Source organism: Trichinella spiralis, assembly GCF_000181795.1.
Source record: "Trichinella spiralis strain ISS 195 chromosome Unknown Scfld5, whole genome shotgun sequence".
Lineage (NCBI taxonomy): Eukaryota > Metazoa > Nematoda > Enoplea > Trichinellida > Trichinellidae > Trichinella > Trichinella spiralis.
The window spans coordinates 2,270,309-2,288,682 of NW_003526944.1; the positions used below are offsets into that span (position 1 = coordinate 2,270,309).

Sequence of the window (18,374 nt, forward strand, 5' to 3'; positions counted from 1 at the left end):
AATTTATTTCTGCCAATGAAATTCAGTCATTTCAGTATATATATCGAAAAGTCTGTTTGCCAAACCACAACCACTCGACCGCGGACAGCTTTCGGACAAGCTTTTTATAAAGCTGGAAAAATTCTGGCATTGTCACCGACCAGGTGCTTTCTGACAACCACTGAAACTCCACCAAACTGATGGCAGTGGCGCATCAACTGGTAGAACCACTTGAAAGCCAAGCGAAGTGCTTTTCGTTGCCACTATTTATTTTTCAATTAAAAAAGGTTTTTCTTCCTGCAAGTGAAATTTTATTTATTTTTTTCAAAATATTCAACCTTTTCCTTTTATATGACTGTTTTAATTTAAGGAAAAGCTAACTAAGTGAACAGTTGAAGAGACTTTTTTCTCCCGTTTCTGTAATAAGATACTTTTGCAAAGTATTTAAATAGCAAAATATGGTTCAAAAAGAACTGGGTTTGATGTTTTTATTTATTTTATTCAACTATTGATACAATTTATAGGGTAATTGTGAGTTGTTTTTTAAATTAATGAGTGATTTACAATATTTTTAGTGCATACTTAATCATCAGTTTACTGTAATGTGCCAGACAACCGCTAAAGAATGAATGAATTTTGGTATCACAGTTTTACGCTTATTTAGCCGTAAATTGTTGTTCAGTACAGCTTGTTGCAAATTTCCAAACAAATACAGCTCTATCATGTCCCAAGCTAGTTTGACGTAAGAGCTTTGTTTATTTATTATTCGTCTCTTTGAAAAACATACTATGTGATATATTTTCAAATGAAAATCTGAGATTATATCTATTTTTTTGCTATGCTCAATCCTAGCTTAACTAATCTTAAATTTTCTTTAGGTCATTTTTTGCTCCAAAAGGAAGTGCTGATTCTGAGAAGAGAACGTTATCGAAAAGAAAATCAGACTTGTCTGCAGTTGAAGGTATTGTTGCTTTGTTTTTGTGGGTTACCGTCTGTACAGTTTTGATTGGCATAAAATTGTAATTGCTCCGCTTATTATTGTTTGACGGATGATCGTTTCATTTTTCTGCCATCAATTTTGCTGACATTAATAAATTTTCAGCTTCGAATTCAAACCCCGCCTCCAGTGTTATAACCAAAGACTTATCCAAATTTACTGAAATTGATGAGTTTGTATTTCTTTTTAATGTTTACTGTATTTTAATTTTAATTTTCACCACATCTTTTCTTGTTTCAAGAAAGAAGAGGAAAGTGCAGAAAGTTGATTCTAACGATGACAGGTAAATTAAATTCAATGATATCTTTTGCAAAATGCAGTTAAACCGATAAGTGATGATTTTTGTTGTGATTTATCATTTGTTTTTTATTCAAATACGTTGCTATAATACTGAAGAATTTTTCAATTTAGATTAGAAAATGATAGCGTTAAAAATGCATCCGAAAATGCTGCGTGTACCAGTAAAAAAGGCTATACTATTTTGGCAAAGGAAAAGTAATTTTTTTTTTCAGTTCTTATATTGACCCTAAACCAGTAATCGGTTACAGTTATTGAAATTTTCATGTATTTATTTATTCATTTCACGCATTTACATTTCTTTTAATTGTCAGTACAAATTCAAAATGTATTTAAATTTGCAATTCAAATGTCTTACTGTATGCTTGATATTTTGTATTGATGAAGATTTTCTGATACTTTCTCCTAATGTATTTGTGATTTTTTTGTTATCAGGCAAATTTCCTTTTTAATAATTTGTCATTTATGCAGGACGTGATGATTAATATTTTTATCATTATTTTTTAAAGAATATTTTGTTTATTAGCAAATCTACCCAACTAGTAAAACTCGTCAAAAATTGTTTCAGTGAACAAGAAGATGTTGTTGAACCCCAAAACTACAAGCCAGATGCAACAACGTACGATCCAGAATGTAATGCTTGTTGGAGAGCAGGTGAACAGTAAGCAATTTGTTAATGGAATCTTAAGTTTAGTTTATTATTAATTTTTTTTGAATGTTTTTTGCTGTCGTTTCTAATAAGACTGACTTTACATCCAAATGAATTATTTTAGTCAACTGTTTGTTTTGAATTTTGCATCTTATGGTTTGCCTTAATTTTGTTTATAGAGTACCTTATCTTGCTTTCGCATATACGATGAAGGCAATTGAAAATACATCGTCTAGATTGGAGATTATTAGAATATTGTCTAATTTTTTTCAATCTGTCATTTGGCTTAATCCTGATGATTTATTGCCTTGTATATATCTTTGTCTGAATCGTCTTGGACCATCTTACGAAGCAGTAGAATTAGGTATTGCCGAAGGTACACTGCAGAAAGCTGTGGCGCAATCGACTGGTCGCAGCATGGAGAAAATCAAAGCAGATATTGCCGATAAAGGCGATTTGGGAATTGTGGCCGAAGTAAATTTTGTCTACGCTTGTTATTATAATAAATTTGTTTTGTTTATTATTTATTCTCTTATAGATGAGTAGGAATATGCAGAGAACAATATTCGCTACGCGTCCTTTGACAGTTGCTGGTATTTTTGCAAAGTTGAATCAAATTGCTCACTTGTCGGGCAGCAGTGTAAGAAAGAATATTGAAAATGAAAACGATGATGAAATTATTTTAGTCAATGAACAAAAAATTGGAAATGGTCAAAGGTTTGTTGGTAAGCTGTCGAGATTGTGAAGCGCGTTATTTGATACGTTGTTTGAGTGGGAAAATGCGTATCGGTCTTGCAGAACAAAGTTTGTTAGTAGCGCTTGCGCATGCTTTTGCATTTATTGAAAGGAAAAAAGGTTAATTGTAAATTTTTGTTATCACTGTTCGATGATTTGTTGCTTACTGTAATTTTGTATTCAAATTGCAGAAAACAAGAAAAAACTTCGAGATGATGCTTTGAAAGAATATCTTGATGAATGTGCTTTAATTATGAAAACAGCGTATTGGTAATGAACTTTATGTTATATTGGATTGTATGCTGTATAATTTTGTTTAGTGAATGTCCTGATTATGGCAAAATTGTCGACATTGCTTTGAGGCATGGTCTGCATGCTTTGCCGGAGCATTGTCATATCACGCCTGGCATTCCGTTGAAACCGATGCTTGCGTTTCCAAGTAAAGGTATCGAAGAAGTTTTGAAAAGATTTGGCAGTGCTGAATTTGCATGTGAATGGAAATACGACGGCGAGAGAGCACAGGTCTGATTGAAATACACTGCTTTGAGAAATTTCTCGAAAATGGTCTCCCATATTTAGATTCATTTTTACGATGGTACTGTAAAAGTGTTTAGCCGTAATCAAGAAAATCATACAGGAAAGTATCCAGATATTGTTGAATTGATTCCGAAAGTGCTGTCGGCTACGAATAATAAAAATAATCAAACTGATCCCATCTCGTCTTGCATTATTGACTCTGAAATTGTAGCATGGGATACGGAAAATCAGTCGATTTTACCTTTTCAAGTTTTATCGACTCGCAAGAGAAAGGTATTTGTTATTTTTATTTAAATTGTTGTTTATATTTTATTATTATATTTAGGATGCGGAAAGTGGTGATGTTAAAGTTAACGTTTCTGTTTTTGCTTTCGATTTGCTTTATTTGAATGGTCAGTCGTTGACCACGCAACCGTTTCGTGAAAGGCGTAGCATGTTGCGTTCACTGATTGAAGAAATGGATGGACATTTTTTCTTCACTAAAAGTTTGGTTACTAATGATTCAGATGAAATTGGACAATTTTTAGAAGAAGCAGTTAAAGGTAAACTAAATGATACTTTGAAATGGTATGTCTTATTTTTTATGTTTTGGTTACTTTAGGCAATTGCGAAGGTTTAATGTTGAAAACATTGGATAAAGATGCAACTTATGAAATTGCAAAGCGATCGCATAAATGGTTAAAGTTGAAAAAAGATTATTTGGATAATACAGGCGATACAGTAGATTTAGTAGTCATTGGAGGTTATTTGGGTGTAGGTCGTCGCGTGGGCGTTTACGGCGGTTACCTTCTAGCTTGTTATAATCCAACTACTGAAGAATATCAAAGTATATGTAAAGTAGGTTGCTACATATATATATGTAAGCATGCATGTGTAAGTGAAATAAATGTATTCTCTTCGATCAGATTGGTACTGGTTTCAAAGATGAAGACTTACAGAAACAGGCAGAATTTTTCAAACAGCACATAATTTCTGCTCCAAAATCGTACTACAGATATTCCAGCTCAATAGCACCGGATCACTGGTTCGATCCAGTTCAAGTATGGGAAGTGAAAGCGGCTGATCTTTCTATATCACCAAAACATTTCGCAGCGATCGGTATTGTAAGTGTTGTATTTTTTTGTTCATTTGAAAATTTTCCTTTCTGGGGGTCTTATGCATTTCCCGCTTTTGCACCTTGAGGTGGATGATGAGAAAGGTATTTCGTTGCGTTTTCCGCGTTTCATCCGCGTGCGTGATGACAAAAATCCCGAAGATGCAACAACGGCAGAAGAAGTAGCTGAAATTTACTACAATCAGGAAAGTGTGAAGAATGCAAAAGCTGCTGCCACAAAAGATGTGCTAAGCGATAATGATGTTGATGATGATTTTTAAACTTTTCTGCATCACTCTTCATATTCCAATTTAAGCAACTGTTTCAGTTTTGGTTGATGGGATTGATTTCCAATTTTTCAATACTAACTTTTGCTTCTTGCGTTGACTTTGAGCATTTGATTTCAGTTTTGATGATGACTGAAAATTTTCTCATACTTATCATAGATTTTTAACGGGGTACTCGCCTTCCTTATTTGTACGTAACTTTTTTAAAGCATATGTGAGTGCGTTTTTTATTATTTACAGTAATGCAAAGCATTTTTATCACGATGTGCAAGGTGAAAGATTGCTGCTATCATATGATAGATGCTTTTTTTTTACTAACCCTTTAAAAGTTATGTCAAACCATCTTATATTTACGGTAAATATGATAAAGTAAATTTCATTTGATAGCTTGCCAACCTAATTGTAACATGGAAAATGCAGACTTATAAACCTGCACTAATCTTACTGTAAGCAGATGATTATCATTTTTATTTTGAAAGTTCACTGTAAGTTTGATAGAAATGAAAATGATACTGTTCGCGTTATTGATACAGGAAGTTTTCATTTTTTGGGAAAATTGAGCAACTATTTAATTATAATTGTTGTTAAATGTTTACGTTTTTGATTTATTTAAATATATCAATAATATATGATATACTTTTCTTTAGAATAAATAGTATTGATAATAATTTTAATTACTGAACATAATAAATAATTGATTTTTGCAAACAGTCACATGAATAGCAGATGTTTTCTTCTATTGATGTGTTTTGTGTATTCAATCAGTAGCAGGTGAATTGTCATTGATGTACTTGAAAGGCAGTTTTATTCCCATAAGTTGTGCTTATAATTTTCTCCATTGTCGGCGATGTGTGAGCTTTTCATCAATTTCATCGAATCACATTCGACCAACAACTGCAGACGGCTGAATAGAGCGCTTTTGTTCGTACTGTATTGGGATTTTTCCATCCAATTTTTACTGTTGTCAGTCTACCGTGCTGGAGGGTAAATTTTCAATGGAAATGGAAATTGAAATAACAATCGCGTGATTGCAGTTTTCAGTTCGCAGCGGGTTGCCGGCTTGCTGTTGATCGGGAATTAAGCTTCAGCTATGATTAGTGATTTCACGCGATCCAACTGTTTGCGTGATGCCCCTGACGAGCATTTTGTCTGGGAAAACGGTTTCAAAATGTCCAACAATGCTTTTTGCAAACAAAGTTGCATCAACCCAGCTCGATCCCTTCTCTCTGTGCTCAGCATCATCGCACATGGATATACAGCTTGTATGAGTAGGTTGGCTTTTCAGCTGGTTGCTCGATTTGTTTGCGAAACAAAAGCGACTAAACGGCGCGCATCTTCTCACGCTATTCTCACAGCCGAACGCGTTTCGTTTGTCGCAGTGCACAAAAGCTGTGCTGATAAAATAATCTGCAACGCATTTTCCAAAGAAAGAAAAAAAACAAATAACATTTTTCTATTCAATTGTTGTTACCATTTTATGGAAATTTAATTTAATGAAAATCGTGAGAAAACTGCCAAAGTTCAATCTAGTAGTTGTTGTCATTTTGTGATAATTTTTAGTAATACCTGAAAAAAGTAATACAATAGGAAATTTGCAATTTAGTTTCGTAAAAATTTTTTTGAGACGAAGAAGAAGAAGAAGAAAGGAATGCTTTTTTCTTCTTATCTGTTACAGTATTGTTCACCAGGTATTGTTATTTGTTGTTACAAATAAGCTTAGCTTGTTTCTGTGTCATCAAAGTTTGAATAAAGGTGAAAATTGTCAACGGTGCGGGGCAAATTTTCACATTACTGCAATTCACGATTAATAATAATAATTAATAAATACCTGATCCACGCGGTTGCCTGTTTATAATGTACACTGAGGTTGTGTACGAGTTTTGTGGAAAAGCTTCACCACATGTGCTTTTTGAAATCCGTTTTAACCTTTTATTTATACATGTATATATAATATAATATAATTCGTAGCTTTTTGAAAGTTTAATTTTGCTCGAAGAAAGTGAGCATTCAGGCATTTATAATCGATTAGCAATGGCAACGATCGTCTTGTGTAGAAGATATAACAATTGTCTAGCTAAAATGATTTCGGCCAAAGTTAACAAATCCTTCGGGTCGGCGTGGTGAATGAAATTTAATTTTTTGCCTTTCGGTAGTTTCAAATTGGACTACTGTAATTTTTTCTTCTCTCTTAGTCACCTTGATTTGCCGTTTTTCTTCCTCCTTTGCTAAAAATCCAGCAGCTTTCTTGTTTTGTTTTTTAATCATTCTAGAAATGGTGATAATTTTCAACAAAAAAACAAATTGTTTCTCTTTTATACTCTTTTTCATTTTTTTAATATCTATAATTTCTAGTGGTTTATGCTGTAAAGTCAAGTTATGTTTTAATTTATTGAATTTTTCACTTTTGATCATCAGTTGTAACAATGTTTTCTTTTTAAAAGCAGAAAAAGGGGGATATGTAAGATGCTTGATTTTTTTTGGTTGGTGAATGATTTTTTTGGCTGACTGCGAAATGTGTTTGCCGTACGAAACTGATGGAAAGTTTCAAGGGCATTGCTGCCTGTTATGACAAAAGGGCAAAGTGGACAGATGAAATTTTTTCAACTTTTTCAAATTGAGCTGTGAAATTTGAACAAAATTATTAGATAAAATTATGAAATTATTTTAATAGAACGACAATCATTGTGAATTGTCGAAATTGTGTTTGCAAAACTGAGTTGGTGGCATTGGAAAACTGTAAGAAGGTTTGCCTTTTCTCCAAGAGTAGAGGTTTTGTTTATCTTTTAGCTCAGAAATGACAACGAATGCTTCGAAAATTGCATTTGCTTTTCCTGGAAAGGGTTTTTTGTTTTTCATAAATAAAGCATTACTGGAAAGGCAATAGTGAAGAGGAATTTTAAATTTTAAATTTGTTTGTTCAAATTGTTGTCTCAAATTTGTCACCGTCTTACTGTTCTTAGCTTTTTGAATTTCGAGTTGTTGTTCGTTTTACTTTTACAATTCGACAATTTGACAAACTTAATGCTTATATTCTCATTCAACAGCTCGGCTGTGAATGTTCGTTCGCATATTACTGTAAAACTTTTCATTCGTTCTTAAAGTTTGTCTGTTCATCATCATCACTACGTGGACAAAACAACATGAATGTTCAAATATGGTTAGAAATTCTGCCTGTATATGAACAATGGAAGCGCGTTGACGTTTTTTCTTTTTGCATAATAATTACGCATCTCTGTTTCGCACAAAAGTTTATCGGTATTTCTTTGTATTGTATGTTTTCGATATATCGAAATTTTATTTTGTATTGTGTAAAAGCGAAATGTATCGAATTGTACTTTTCATTTTGCATTATTATCGCAGTTGTTGAAATTCTATTTAACTAGCGGAAAGTGTACGTTTAACTTATAAAACGTAGAAATGAGGACATATGTAAATGCTAGAAATGTTAAATGTGAAGAATATACATTCAATTGTGAAACTCATTTTATTTGCAAATGTTCAGCAATAATAGTACGAGTGAAAGTTTTCTTTATAAAAATGATACATGGTGCATCATTCCATTTGATGAAATTATTCTCATCAATTGGTTCCAAATTACACGTTATGGATCTGTTGAACAGGGAAAAGAAAGTGCAAGATGACATTTTTTGTTTAGCATAATTTATTCATAATCGTTAGCATGGTTAAGGCTTGCCATCGGGGTTAATTGCGTGCATTCAGCGCGGCTAATCTCGTTTAAACAGCGCTCCATCGGCCAGTCTGCATTGTTGAACATTCCAACCAATCAGAAATGTCCAAACGCTTCTGTTGACCAATAGTCATATTTGGAGTTTGTAAAAACATCGACGCTGCCCTCTGCTGACAGATGAAAACTGGTGGAAATAAAAACGGTCACTTCTGAGTTTACTTGCACACTTACATGTATACATCCATACACATACATCTATACATACGCACAAAGACACACCCACGTTAATAAATCAAGTGATAAAACGAGAAAACTCTTGCTTTGGAAGATGTTACATTGTGCTTCTGATAATAATTTGGAGTCAAATATTGGTAATGATAAAAACATGAATCAAACAGAGATGTCTGTAACGGCTTCTACTTCAGCTGGCCATATCAAACGCCCGATGAATGCATTCATGGTATGGTCTAGAGGCCAAAGGCGAAAAATGGCTCAAGAAAATCCGAAAATGCACAATTCAGAAATTAGCAAACGTCTTGGTGCCGAATGGAAAAGTTTAACTGAAGCAGAAAAGCGACCGTTCATTGACGAGGCGAAACGACTCAGATCTGTGCACATGAAAGAGCATCCGGATTACAAATACCGACCGAGAAGGAAACCGAAGAATTTGCTTAAGCAAAAAGAAAAATCTTACAGTGGTTTTGCCTTGCCCTGTCTTCCGAGTGCGATGGAACAACTGGCGCTGAGCCGCGGTTTCGGTGCCGCATTCGACAGTGCTGACAAAGCAGCCAGGGCTTTTTTGACCGCTCCCCAAGGATCGGTTGCCTACCCGCCTACTGCGGCTGGATTTTACGCTAGCTCATTGGACGCGAACTCTGCTGCCGGTTCCAAGTTGACGGACATGAGCAGCGCTTTTCACAAAGCCACCTCAGAACTGGCGAACGCGCCATTTTACCATCCTCATCATCATGCCGGTGCAACATCGGCCTTGTATCCCAGTGCGGCGGCTGTTTCTTTACCAACGTCGTTGTTCGGTGGCGGTTTGCAAGCTGGTATGGGTCCCGCGTTGTCATCGCTGTCTTACAATGGATCTTACGCCATTGGAACAGCCGAACAGCACTTGATGAGTCGACAAAATGCCGCAGCTGCAGCTGGACTTGCTGCATATTTGAAACCCGAGTACATGTTCATCAAACCAGATGCAACTGCGTCCACTTTGCCCAATCCGTACATGCCAACACCAGCTGGCTCATCTCCTGTTGTCATGTAAGGCGTATGCCACCTTATCTTTAAAATTGAATTTTCTTTTTTGTTCTTTTGCACGCTTTTTTTACCCGGTTTAAGATTTATATATAATAATTCTACTACACATGGTCGTTTATTTATTAATTTATTTTCAATGCTTCTTCTTCTTCTTCTTCTTATTCCTCACTACTAACTGCTTTTCTATTGTATTTTTTGCTCGTTTCACGTACAAACGTTGGACATAATGCTTGAAATTTCGGTTTAGTTGGACATGTCAGATTATTTGTCCGTCATTGTTTAGTAAAAGGCGTATTTGTGCACTGAGACTCTCACGACGAAGCATTGCCAGCAGCCTTGAATCTTTGTCAAGGCCAGACATACTGGCGCCTAGTGTTGTTCACTGTTCTTTATTTCTCATGTGATCATGTGGTATTATTTTCTTTGACCATTGGTCGAGTTGCTGTAAAAATATCGCAGAGTTTCGTCACTAATTTAAGCAAATAAAAAGAGGAATCACATTACTGTTTCGAAATATTTTTTCTACGAACTGAATTTACAGATTGTAACATTGCATGGCATTTGGAGCATGCTGTGGTGAAACATTTTTTAATTTGTTATTGCTCATCTGTTTGCTAACGATTTGCATAATTTCATGATAATGCGCATTTGTAAAAGTGATTGGTTTCTGATTAGTTCATTCAAAGAATAACCACTTACATGTGCTTTTATGGTATGGTGTGGTTGGTAACCCAATATACGTACGTGGACAACATACATGTGTGCTTTTCTTTTTCACAGCTCAACATTATTGATTCAACATGTTTTTTCTACATGTTGAACATGTGATGATGAACAGTTTCTTTTTGGCAAATACTGATGCTTTTTGCTGAAAAACTGTTTTCAGAACTTGTTACAATTGTACAGTTGCGTGTGTGCGGTTAGCCGTAAGAAAAGTGTGAAAATTTATTACCATTTTAATTTTTTCAAATTTCTCACTCTAAATTGATCCTTGTATCAGCAATTGTAAAATATTACCCTACAAGTTCATCAACATTTGTCAAGTAATAGTGGAAATTTGCAAAATAATATCGTGATTAATTTCTATTAAAAAAGTCAAATTGCTTCTTATTTTTCTATTTTTTTATACTATGTAAGTTTTTTGCATGGTTGTGCAATGCATTTTAATGGAGGGCCAACTGCGGAATGCGTGAAAGTAATGAGGTAAGTTATGACTGTTCGATTGTGCTACATTTGATATTTTTTGTTGTAAAAACAAGCTACAATTGGTCAGTGGAAGTAAATATTTTTCAAGTTCAGCAGTTGTTAATTGGAATATTGGTTTTGTGGGGCATGTGAGCTGTACATTTTTTTTTATTATTAGCTCTACAATGGAAAACGATCATCAAGTAAGTCGTCGTTTTGTGCAAAATCACTGTTTACAAGTTTCAAAAATGCGCCTGCTGAGAATTTGCTTATTCTTTTTATTATTAAAAATCATTTGGCCTTTTCTGTTCGTAAAAAATTTGCCCTCGGTGAAAAACTTTTTCTTCGGAAGGTTGGCATAGCGCAGCAGGATGCACCATTTATGGAAGGTCGAACGTTTGAAATGTACGAAATCCAGGAAGTATATTTTTTATGTTTATTTTTTAGAAGCTTGATGATTACAACAGCATTATGCTCGTGTGTGTGTGTGTGTGTGTGTGTGTGTATGATTATTTAGATATGCTTGGGTATAGTTGCTGTTTTTTCATCCATTCTTCCGCTGTAAAGAGCTTTGAAATATGACATTTATAAAGACGTGTCGGAATTGGAGCTTTGTTGATCATTGTGAATATAGAAGAAGAGATATGCTAACGTGAGTCGTTGTTGCCTGCCTTTGGGCATGAAGACATTGTCTCACTCAAACAACGGCGAACAATGGCGTTCGTCCAGGCGATCACATGCCTATAGAAAGCCATTATCAGCTAGTCGATCCGCATGGCTAAACAATTAAAGGGTTTTCAATGGGATCTTGAAAATTGAAAGATCAACAGCACCTGAGAAGAAGAAGTTGGACATGAAGCAGACACCTATTGATTGGAGAATGAATAGTTTTTCCTGTTTCACCACACAGCAGAGGTACGTTCATGTTTCAAATTAACCTGTTAGCTGACGCTTTTTTAGCCGTTGGTCATTTTCTTAAGGCACTTTTTGCACACTGCATGCAATACATATATTGCTCGAACAATTGATTAGAAATTATTGTAATTGAATTTTTGAAAAAAAAAAGAAAAAAGTTAATTTCATTCAAAATTTCAAATCAAAACAATCTATCCATCACAATCATCCAGCGTAATTATTACTGATTTTTCTGTCTTTCATTCTTTCTCAATTTCTCTCATTGTATCAATATTTACCTTTGTTTGTTTGTATCTTTGTATGAGCAATTATGCGATTGACAATTGTCAATAACTGTGATACAATGCAGTTATTAAGAGCATTGTCTTTGATCAAGCTGAACTTAAAATATGCCTTGTAATATTTTTAGTTTACACTGCTACTAAGAGAATGCAATTTCAGCTTTCACTATTTGCATAATCAATTACAATCGACAATGATGAAACTGTAATTTAATTTACAACATTTATTCGATTCCCGTGTATTAATTTTTATTCATTTTTAATAGATCGATCATTTTGAAAAGAGAACCAAATCGTCGACTTTCTTTCTTTCTTGTTATTGCTATTCCGCTTGACGTGTTATCAGTTTATGCATATTTTTGAAATGTAAACAAACGTGCCCTTCAAAATATGCAAAATTATTTATCTGATTCGAACTGGATGATTGAATTTCGAGTTGGTTTTGTCATTCAAATGAATTTGCTTCAAAATGTTCTTCTTCCGCGTATTACGCTTTGAGCAGTGCTTGAAAAAGATGTGCAAAGTGGAAATTGATCTGATATGACAAAAAATTGTCGACACCAGTTTTTTAGAAGAGCAACCAACCAACCATTGAACAATCTACCTGCCATATTTCTACAAGCAAGGTGAAGTGGCTTTTTGTTTTGTTGTGTTTTTTCTTTCTTGAGAATTTACAATTTTAACTATTTCTATGAATGTAGAAGAAAATAAACATAGGGAAATAGCAATCGATTTGAATTTAAATAATTTTTCTTCTCAATTCTGATCGATTATATTTATATAAATGAAAATATTCTTCGAGCACAACTTTTCAGCTAGAACAAACAGGTCAGGGATGTGTGGGTAAAAAGTTGTTGAGTAAAGTTTGCTCAACTGTTGTCTGCAAGCAAGCATGGATTAGTTTAGAAATTTTTTAATTTTTTTTTTCTCTGTGAATATTTCAAATTTGTAAAAAAAAATTAAATTACTATTTACAATGATAGAAAAAAGTTGTTGTTGTTGTTGTTGATGATCATTTTGCTCTTACCACATTCACTCACTCATTCATTCATTGTTTGCTTCTCTGTTTCCCAATATACAAAGCCCCATTGATTGGCTTGTTTTTTTTCTTATTTGTAAAGTTGAATAATTTTTGACCAAAAAAATAGCAGTTCTAATTTTCCATTGATGAATCTTTTATATTTAACAATGTTGCTTTTTTGGGTGGTGGTGATGGTGGTGCTTATTTATTTATTTTTTTTATCCTTTAGTCAGCATTGCTGGTTTAATCAAGCGTATGCTTGACGCAATTTTCCAAGCAACATTCCAAATTGTGCACATTCTTTGTTCTTTCTTAGTCGGCATTGAAAAGCAACTGGCAGGCGATTAATAAGATCTTTTCACATTTTCCTTCGAACTATTCAATTGATCGGTCATTATAATTGTGTTTATTTTGTTCGCGCTTAGCCGACGAAATTTACTTTTTCTCCCCCCGCTACTGTGATTATTATTCACTTGGCATTTTGATAAAATCTCCATCAAATTATTATTATTATTCAATTAACTGGAATTTATTGTTTTATTTGTATTTATTCACGACAACAATGAAACAATAGATCCAGTGACAAGTTCTTTTCTATTCACTGTTAGTGATTGGAAAAATTGTATGTATGCAATATATAAAAGGAGCTTCATCCATCTGCGGCTTTTTATTATGGTTAGCTTTCCGCATGGCCGGACAAAAGAAAGCGATTAATTTTGTTTTATCATCATTATCACGGTTGTTCTGGACGGTTTTTTTTCAATACTGTCGCTTGTAAAACAATTTATGCTAGCATGCTTTCATTGGGCAGGGTCAAAAGGCTTTTTGATCAAAAGAAGCCGCACAATGTCGTAGCTTTCTTAACGTATCAATTCCTCCGTACTAGTCTGATTTTTTTTGAACTTCCAACGGGTCATCGATCCTTCTTGTTTCTTTATAAGGATTTTTCCATTTGACCGATTCACTGATAATACAATTGCACCCTTTCATCATTATACAACTATGCACGGTTTGGCAAAAATCTGCTTTTTTTTCTTATTTCTAGTTTGAAATATTTATCTGCATGTTGGTTTGTGATGAGTTATGATAAGTAAATAAATGATAATTAAAGATGAAAAATTCACTTTGAAATGGTATAAATGTATGCAATTGTCAAGGGTATTTGGCAATTAGCAAACGATCGTCATTATCAATCCCGAGAGAGGTGATGGTGAAGATGGAAATTTCAATCACGTTGATTAGAGATAGATAGAACAGCAGAAGCAGTACTTTTGAAAATGTTTGGTCAAATTTGAATACTTGACAATAGATTTGAATGTTGTTTGTTGTTTGGGCATGTTTCCGTTCATTGATGCTTTGCTTTTCGAAAACAGCATCCAAATTCAACCGCAGGTGAAACGATCAGTGCTGTCAGTGGCCAGTGGTTTCCGAATCGTCGTTATTAATTATTAAGCATCGTCGACACTGAAGCTAGTGTCGGCGACCAATTGAACAACGGCTTTCGGTTTGTAGGGAATTTCATTATTAACACCGCAGGGGGATTGTAGGCTGATTGCCAATCTCACAATTTACCGCAAGCACCTAACGGAAATTTTCTACTCAGCTTGAACACAATTGCGTTCGGCTTGTTGTCCAAAGGAGCGATTCTTTTCATTTTGTTTCCTTTTACAATCGTTTTCGTTTAACGCTGCTTGAAAGAAAATTACTACGCCAAATGCATGAATGGAACGCTTGATTGTAATCTGTATAAACAATTTTACAGCATTTAGAATATTGAATTAACAAAATTGGGCATTACATTTGCACAAAGATGTGCTGCTAACTGTCTTCTCCTCCAACAGACTCGACAACTAACTCAGTGTTCTTGTTTTACATATTCTATTGCAAACCAAATCAAAATTATGCAAATTGGTGAATTGGAAAACAAAATACAATTATAGAATTTTTTGTGTTCTTTATTCTCTGCTCAAGTACTGTAATTACTTTTGTAGATTGATTTCATTTTTGTGAACTTTCTCTATTGAAAATTCAGTGAAAAAAAAGTGACAAAAAATTTGCAACATGATCACAAATGATCAACGTTTTCAGCAATGTAATAGACATTTCTAGACACATACATATGAAAAAGTAACTCTGACCGTAACCAGATAGGTACAGTATGATGATGATGATATGTAGAAATGAAATCTGAAATATTATTATTCATTTTTGATCAAATTTCACCTTTGCTGAGCAGAATGTGACTGAATAATAGTATTTTTTCAAATTGCAACACATTTTATCAATCGTTGGACATATTTTTTGCAAACAAAATTATGATAATTGCTTTTTGTTTTGTATTGTAAGTGGGAATAATTAAGAAATATAAAATATAATAATAGACGGTTTATTGTACACGAATGACTTGTTGGACGGCATTGTTGATGGTGAATTTCGTTTTCTTTTTTTTCTTTCCTTCATCTGCTTGCTGCTTCTATTGTCTACTGGAGAAAGGGTTTTGGAAGGGGATGTTTCAGTATTAGAAAGGGGTTTGTTTTGCTTGTTGGAAAAAGCAATAATGGTCGTTGTCTTCATTGTCGTAAAGTGACGTGAAATTGAAGAATCTGCCGGTCTATTGGCCACAATGGGGCGCCCTGTCGGTATAACGAACATTAACAGCAGTTCAGCTCGTTTCGACTCTGTGGGAACCAGCTCCTCGTAGACATTGCGGCGACAGTGGCTATTATCGTTTATGGACAAAGCCCGTCATGGGTCGTTTGAGGACGACCATTGTCCTATGGTGTGAACAGGTGGCCACTTGCCGGGTGTGCTTCAATTGACCGCGATGACCTCAATGACCATCTCGACAATGTCCAAGCTGCTTCTTATTGCCAAAAATTTTGCATTATTTTTCTCTGTACATCTTTTTCTTTCATCGCCACCATTACCACTTACAGCACTAACGACAACAACATCGACAACAATAAACGTACACATACATATTTTAGAAAGAAAGAATTATTATTTTTTGAAATAACAGTTCATTATTGAAAAATTCTTCGCCATTTTGCTTGGTAATGCTGGGGAGGTTTTTTTATTGAAGAAACTTTGCATTTTACAAATTTTTTACTATTGTTAAAAGTAGCTTTTTCTTTTTCATATTTTTAACCCAAAAAAACTGTTATTGGTTTAAAAGACCGATTATTTCTTACAAAGTAATTTGAATATTCTTATTCAAATTCAATTCTAGTAACAATTCTTAGAATATTTATGTATGTTTCGTCATGACGTTCGTTGACGTTTCTTCTTTTCATAAGCAGGAGTAAAATACTTTTCTGCTTTTTCTTTTCCACACCTTAGCAGAAAAGCGACTTTATTATGGAACTGTAGACAATTTGCATGCCTCAGGTATAAAAACTGTATTCGGGATGTTCAAGGAATAATCAAACCGAGTAAGGAAATTGCATATTTCTTTTCATTAGCATGAACGTTGTTTTGTGAAAGCATCCGATATTTCGTAGAAGTTGTGCGATGGGAAAAAAAATCACAACAACAATAGCATTATCAAAAGTGGAACGATTTATTCGTTCTTGTTGACGTAAACGAACTATAGCTAATCGTTGACTCGTGGCCGAATGCACGATGATCACATCTTCACATGGTTAATTAGGCGATAAATGAAAATATGATTTCTCATCTGATAATTTCTTTTGTACGAAATAGAAACAGTGACATGCATCGTAATACAGGTTTTGTGTGAATTTACTTTTATTGACAATTTTTGATTTATTATAAAATTGTATTATTTATAAGTTGGATTTATTTTTATCAAATAAAATGAAAATGTGATAAATGACAAGATTTTAGAAAAACGTTTTACATTATCTTAATTTCGAATCTCAAATTCAAATTTTAATTGATTTTCATTTCCATTTATAAGTAATAATATAGAAATGAAAGAATAAGAAGGAATTATTTGTTAATAAAAATACATGAGAATGTATAAATAAAACAGGATAAAGGAAAAGCAATACATTGTGGTGGAGCTTATAATAGTAATAAATAAATAAATAAATAAATAAATTCTATAATCTGTGTGATAAGGGTTGGGCAACAAGGCGCGAATTGTACCGGTTCGTTAAAGATGCAATAAAGTGATAAGATCGTTGTACGCCATTTGCTCCTCAGCGTGGACACAATTCAATTTGGCACAAGCCCTCTTTATCTCATTAAACGCCGCTCTTTGCACTGCATACTGTAGTCAGTGCCATGGGCCAGATGTGGACAACAAGCGCTTGTTGAGATCCAATTCAGCTCTGGCGAAAGGGAGATAATTTGCAATTTTTGTCTCCGGAAATTTGCTTACATGCTTGTTAAATGAAATAGCAATCAAGAAAGCTAGCAGTCGGCTGTCGATGTGCACGATTCGATTACAACTGCTATGCGAGGAAATTGCATTACCAATTGGTAACCATTTTCAGGAGTAGAGAAGCCTCAGTTGACAGTGACGGCTATTTAGATCAGTTAATTCTGTGCCATTGAAAACCGCATTCTGCTTGCATTGCATTGAAGAAAAATAACTCTTTAACCTTTCTGTGTTGGCGCTTTCAGAGTTTTCTTTTCAGAACACAAATTCCACGTTCATCGTATTGTTATTGATGCTTTTCAATGCAAATCTAACAATCTGCTGCTAACCACAAAAGTAGTATTGAATTCAGAAATTTTTTCATTATTATTATTACTTTTACTCATAACATTCCAGTATACTTTAACATTGTGAATGAAAATGAAATGTTTCAGTTTTGTAATTCATTTATTTATTTATTTATTTTAGTTATAAATTTTAAAATCAAACAAGAAACTTGTTTTGTCAATATGGAAAAAGCGGATTAACCGAGTATTATTAATTTTTGCGATAAGCATTCAATTAGCTATCATTCGTTTTTAATTAAATAAGTTTTCTAAAAAGTTATTGCTTTTAAAAAAAGCTATTTTTTACGTGTAATAGAAGGATGAAATTTTTTATTCAACAAATACAAAGTGTTTAAGCTTTATGAAGTTTGAATTGATAAGAAAAATACTGTCAGCTGCGTCCAATTATAATTGCAGTTGATATTGAAAACGCACCTAATTATGTATGGTAGCAGTGAATTAGATATTGGACGAATTTCAAATCAATACAGAATTTTCTGTTTGTTTTCTTCAGCGCGTTCGCCTTCAACAATGCGCAATTTGGTCGAAAATATTCAGAATGCGATTTTCATTTTTCAACCAAAAGCCAACTGTTCATTTAATAACAATGCCAATAAAAGCTGCATTATTCCGTTTGTTCATGAAATTTAACGATGAAATTAGCTTCTTTCAATAAGTGCACGTTGAATTTTCTGTACAATTTTGATCCTACTTTAACGCGTTTAAATGTACTGATTTTGACTAGAGGTATGAAATTTCGATTGCTAAAATACAGC

At 33.9% G+C, this 18,374-nt stretch overlaps 5 protein-coding genes across 5 annotated transcripts; 4 read left to right on the plus strand and 1 right to left on the minus strand.

The window, feature by feature from the left end:
• Nucleotides 1-608: 608 nt before the first annotated feature.
• Tsp_04168 (DNA ligase 1) lies at nucleotides 609-4,568 on the plus strand. The gene is given in 17 exon segments (XM_003374936.1): nucleotides 609-721; nucleotides 858-940; nucleotides 1,082-1,148; nucleotides 1,218-1,259; nucleotides 1,388-1,471; nucleotides 1,489-1,510; nucleotides 1,783-1,934; nucleotides 2,102-2,396; nucleotides 2,461-2,562; nucleotides 2,609-2,777; nucleotides 2,849-2,921; nucleotides 2,978-3,179; nucleotides 3,237-3,467; nucleotides 3,520-3,736; nucleotides 3,796-4,031; nucleotides 4,100-4,297; nucleotides 4,377-4,568. The coding sequence occupies 17 exon segments, from the start codon at nucleotides 609-611 to the stop codon at nucleotides 4,566-4,568; spliced, it is 2,478 nt and encodes an 825-aa protein (XP_003374984.1).
• Nucleotides 4,569-6,428: 1,860 nt separating this feature from the next.
• Tsp_04169 (conserved hypothetical protein) lies at nucleotides 6,429-8,392 on the plus strand. The gene is made up of 6 exons (XM_003374937.1): nucleotides 6,429-6,476; nucleotides 6,543-6,694; nucleotides 6,927-6,947; nucleotides 7,246-7,318; nucleotides 7,676-7,829; nucleotides 8,253-8,392. The coding sequence occupies exons 1-6, from the start codon at nucleotides 6,429-6,431 to the stop codon at nucleotides 8,390-8,392; spliced, it is 588 nt and encodes a 195-aa protein (XP_003374985.1).
• Nucleotides 8,393-8,590: 198 nt separating this feature from the next.
• On the plus strand, nucleotides 8,591-9,532 carry Tsp_04170 (SOX-1 protein). The gene has a single exon (XM_003374938.1). It carries the CDS (start codon nucleotides 8,591-8,593, stop codon nucleotides 9,530-9,532), a length of 942 nt encoding a protein of 313 aa, XP_003374986.1.
• A 1,178-nt stretch (nucleotides 9,533-10,710) lies between these two features.
• On the plus strand, nucleotides 10,711-11,500 carry Tsp_04171 (conserved domain protein). Its single transcript, XM_003374939.1, has 4 exons — nucleotides 10,711-10,728; nucleotides 10,889-11,106; nucleotides 11,158-11,209; nucleotides 11,345-11,500. The coding sequence occupies exons 1-4, from the start codon at nucleotides 10,711-10,713 to the stop codon at nucleotides 11,498-11,500; spliced, it is 444 nt and encodes a 147-aa protein (XP_003374987.1).
• Nucleotides 11,501-14,522: 3,022 nt separating this feature from the next.
• On the minus strand, nucleotides 14,523-15,501 carry Tsp_04172 (conserved hypothetical protein). Its single transcript, XM_003374940.1, has 3 exons — nucleotides 15,332-15,501; nucleotides 15,045-15,114; nucleotides 14,523-14,669 (listed from the first exon to the last, which is right to left on the minus strand). The coding sequence occupies exons 1-3, from the start codon at nucleotides 15,499-15,501 to the stop codon at nucleotides 14,523-14,525; spliced, it is 387 nt and encodes a 128-aa protein (XP_003374988.1).
• Nucleotides 15,502-18,374: the final 2,873 nt, after the last annotated feature.

What these genes read in the sequence shown, in the direction of transcription:
- Tsp_04168 (XM_003374936.1), top strand. Translation starts at nt 609, where the DNA reads ATGAATTTTGGTATCACAGTTTTACGCTTATTTAGCCGTAAATTGTTG. An exon ending in AAATTTACTGAAATTGATGA is followed by an intron (nt 1,149 to 1,217) that starts GTTTGTATTTCT and finishes TCTTGTTTCAAG; the next exon opens with AAAGAAGAGGAAAGTGCAGA. An exon ending in ATTTATTGAAAGGAAAAAAG is followed by an intron (nt 2,778 to 2,848) that starts GTTAATTGTAAA and finishes TTCAAATTGCAG; the next exon opens with AAAACAAGAAAAAACTTCGA.
- Tsp_04169 (XM_003374937.1), top strand. Translation starts at nt 6,429, where the DNA reads ATGTACACTGAGGTTGTGTACGAGTTTTGTGGAAAAGCTTCACCACAT. An exon ending in GTGGAAAAGCTTCACCACAT is followed by an intron (nt 6,477 to 6,542) that starts GTGCTTTTTGAA and finishes TATAATTCGTAG; the next exon opens with CTTTTTGAAAGTTTAATTTT. An exon ending in AAATCCTTCGGGTCGGCGTG is followed by an intron (nt 6,695 to 6,926) that starts GTGAATGAAATT and finishes TATAATTTCTAG; the next exon opens with TGGTTTATGCTGTAAAGTCA.
- Tsp_04170 (XM_003374938.1), top strand. Translation starts at nt 8,591, where the DNA reads ATGTTACATTGTGCTTCTGATAATAATTTGGAGTCAAATATTGGTAAT.
- Tsp_04171 (XM_003374939.1), top strand. An exon ending in CCATTTATGGAAGGTCGAAC is followed by an intron (nt 11,107 to 11,157) that starts GTTTGAAATGTA and finishes TTTATTTTTTAG; the next exon opens with AAGCTTGATGATTACAACAG. An exon ending in GTGTGTGTGTGTGTGTGTGT is followed by an intron (nt 11,210 to 11,344) that starts GTGTGTATGATT and finishes TTGTGAATATAG; the next exon opens with AAGAAGAGATATGCTAACGT.
- Tsp_04172 (XM_003374940.1), bottom strand. Translation starts at nt 15,501, where the DNA reads ATGAAGACAACGACCATTATTGCTTTTTCCAACAAGCAAAACAAACCC. An exon ending in TCAACAATGCCGTCCAACAA is followed by an intron (nt 15,115 to 15,331) that starts GTCATTCGTGTA and finishes ATAATATTTCAG; the next exon opens with ATTTCATTTCTACATATCAT. An exon ending in TCAGAGTTACTTTTTCATAT is followed by an intron (nt 14,670 to 15,044) that starts GTATGTGTCTAG and finishes TTGTTTATACAG; the next exon opens with ATTACAATCAAGCGTTCCAT.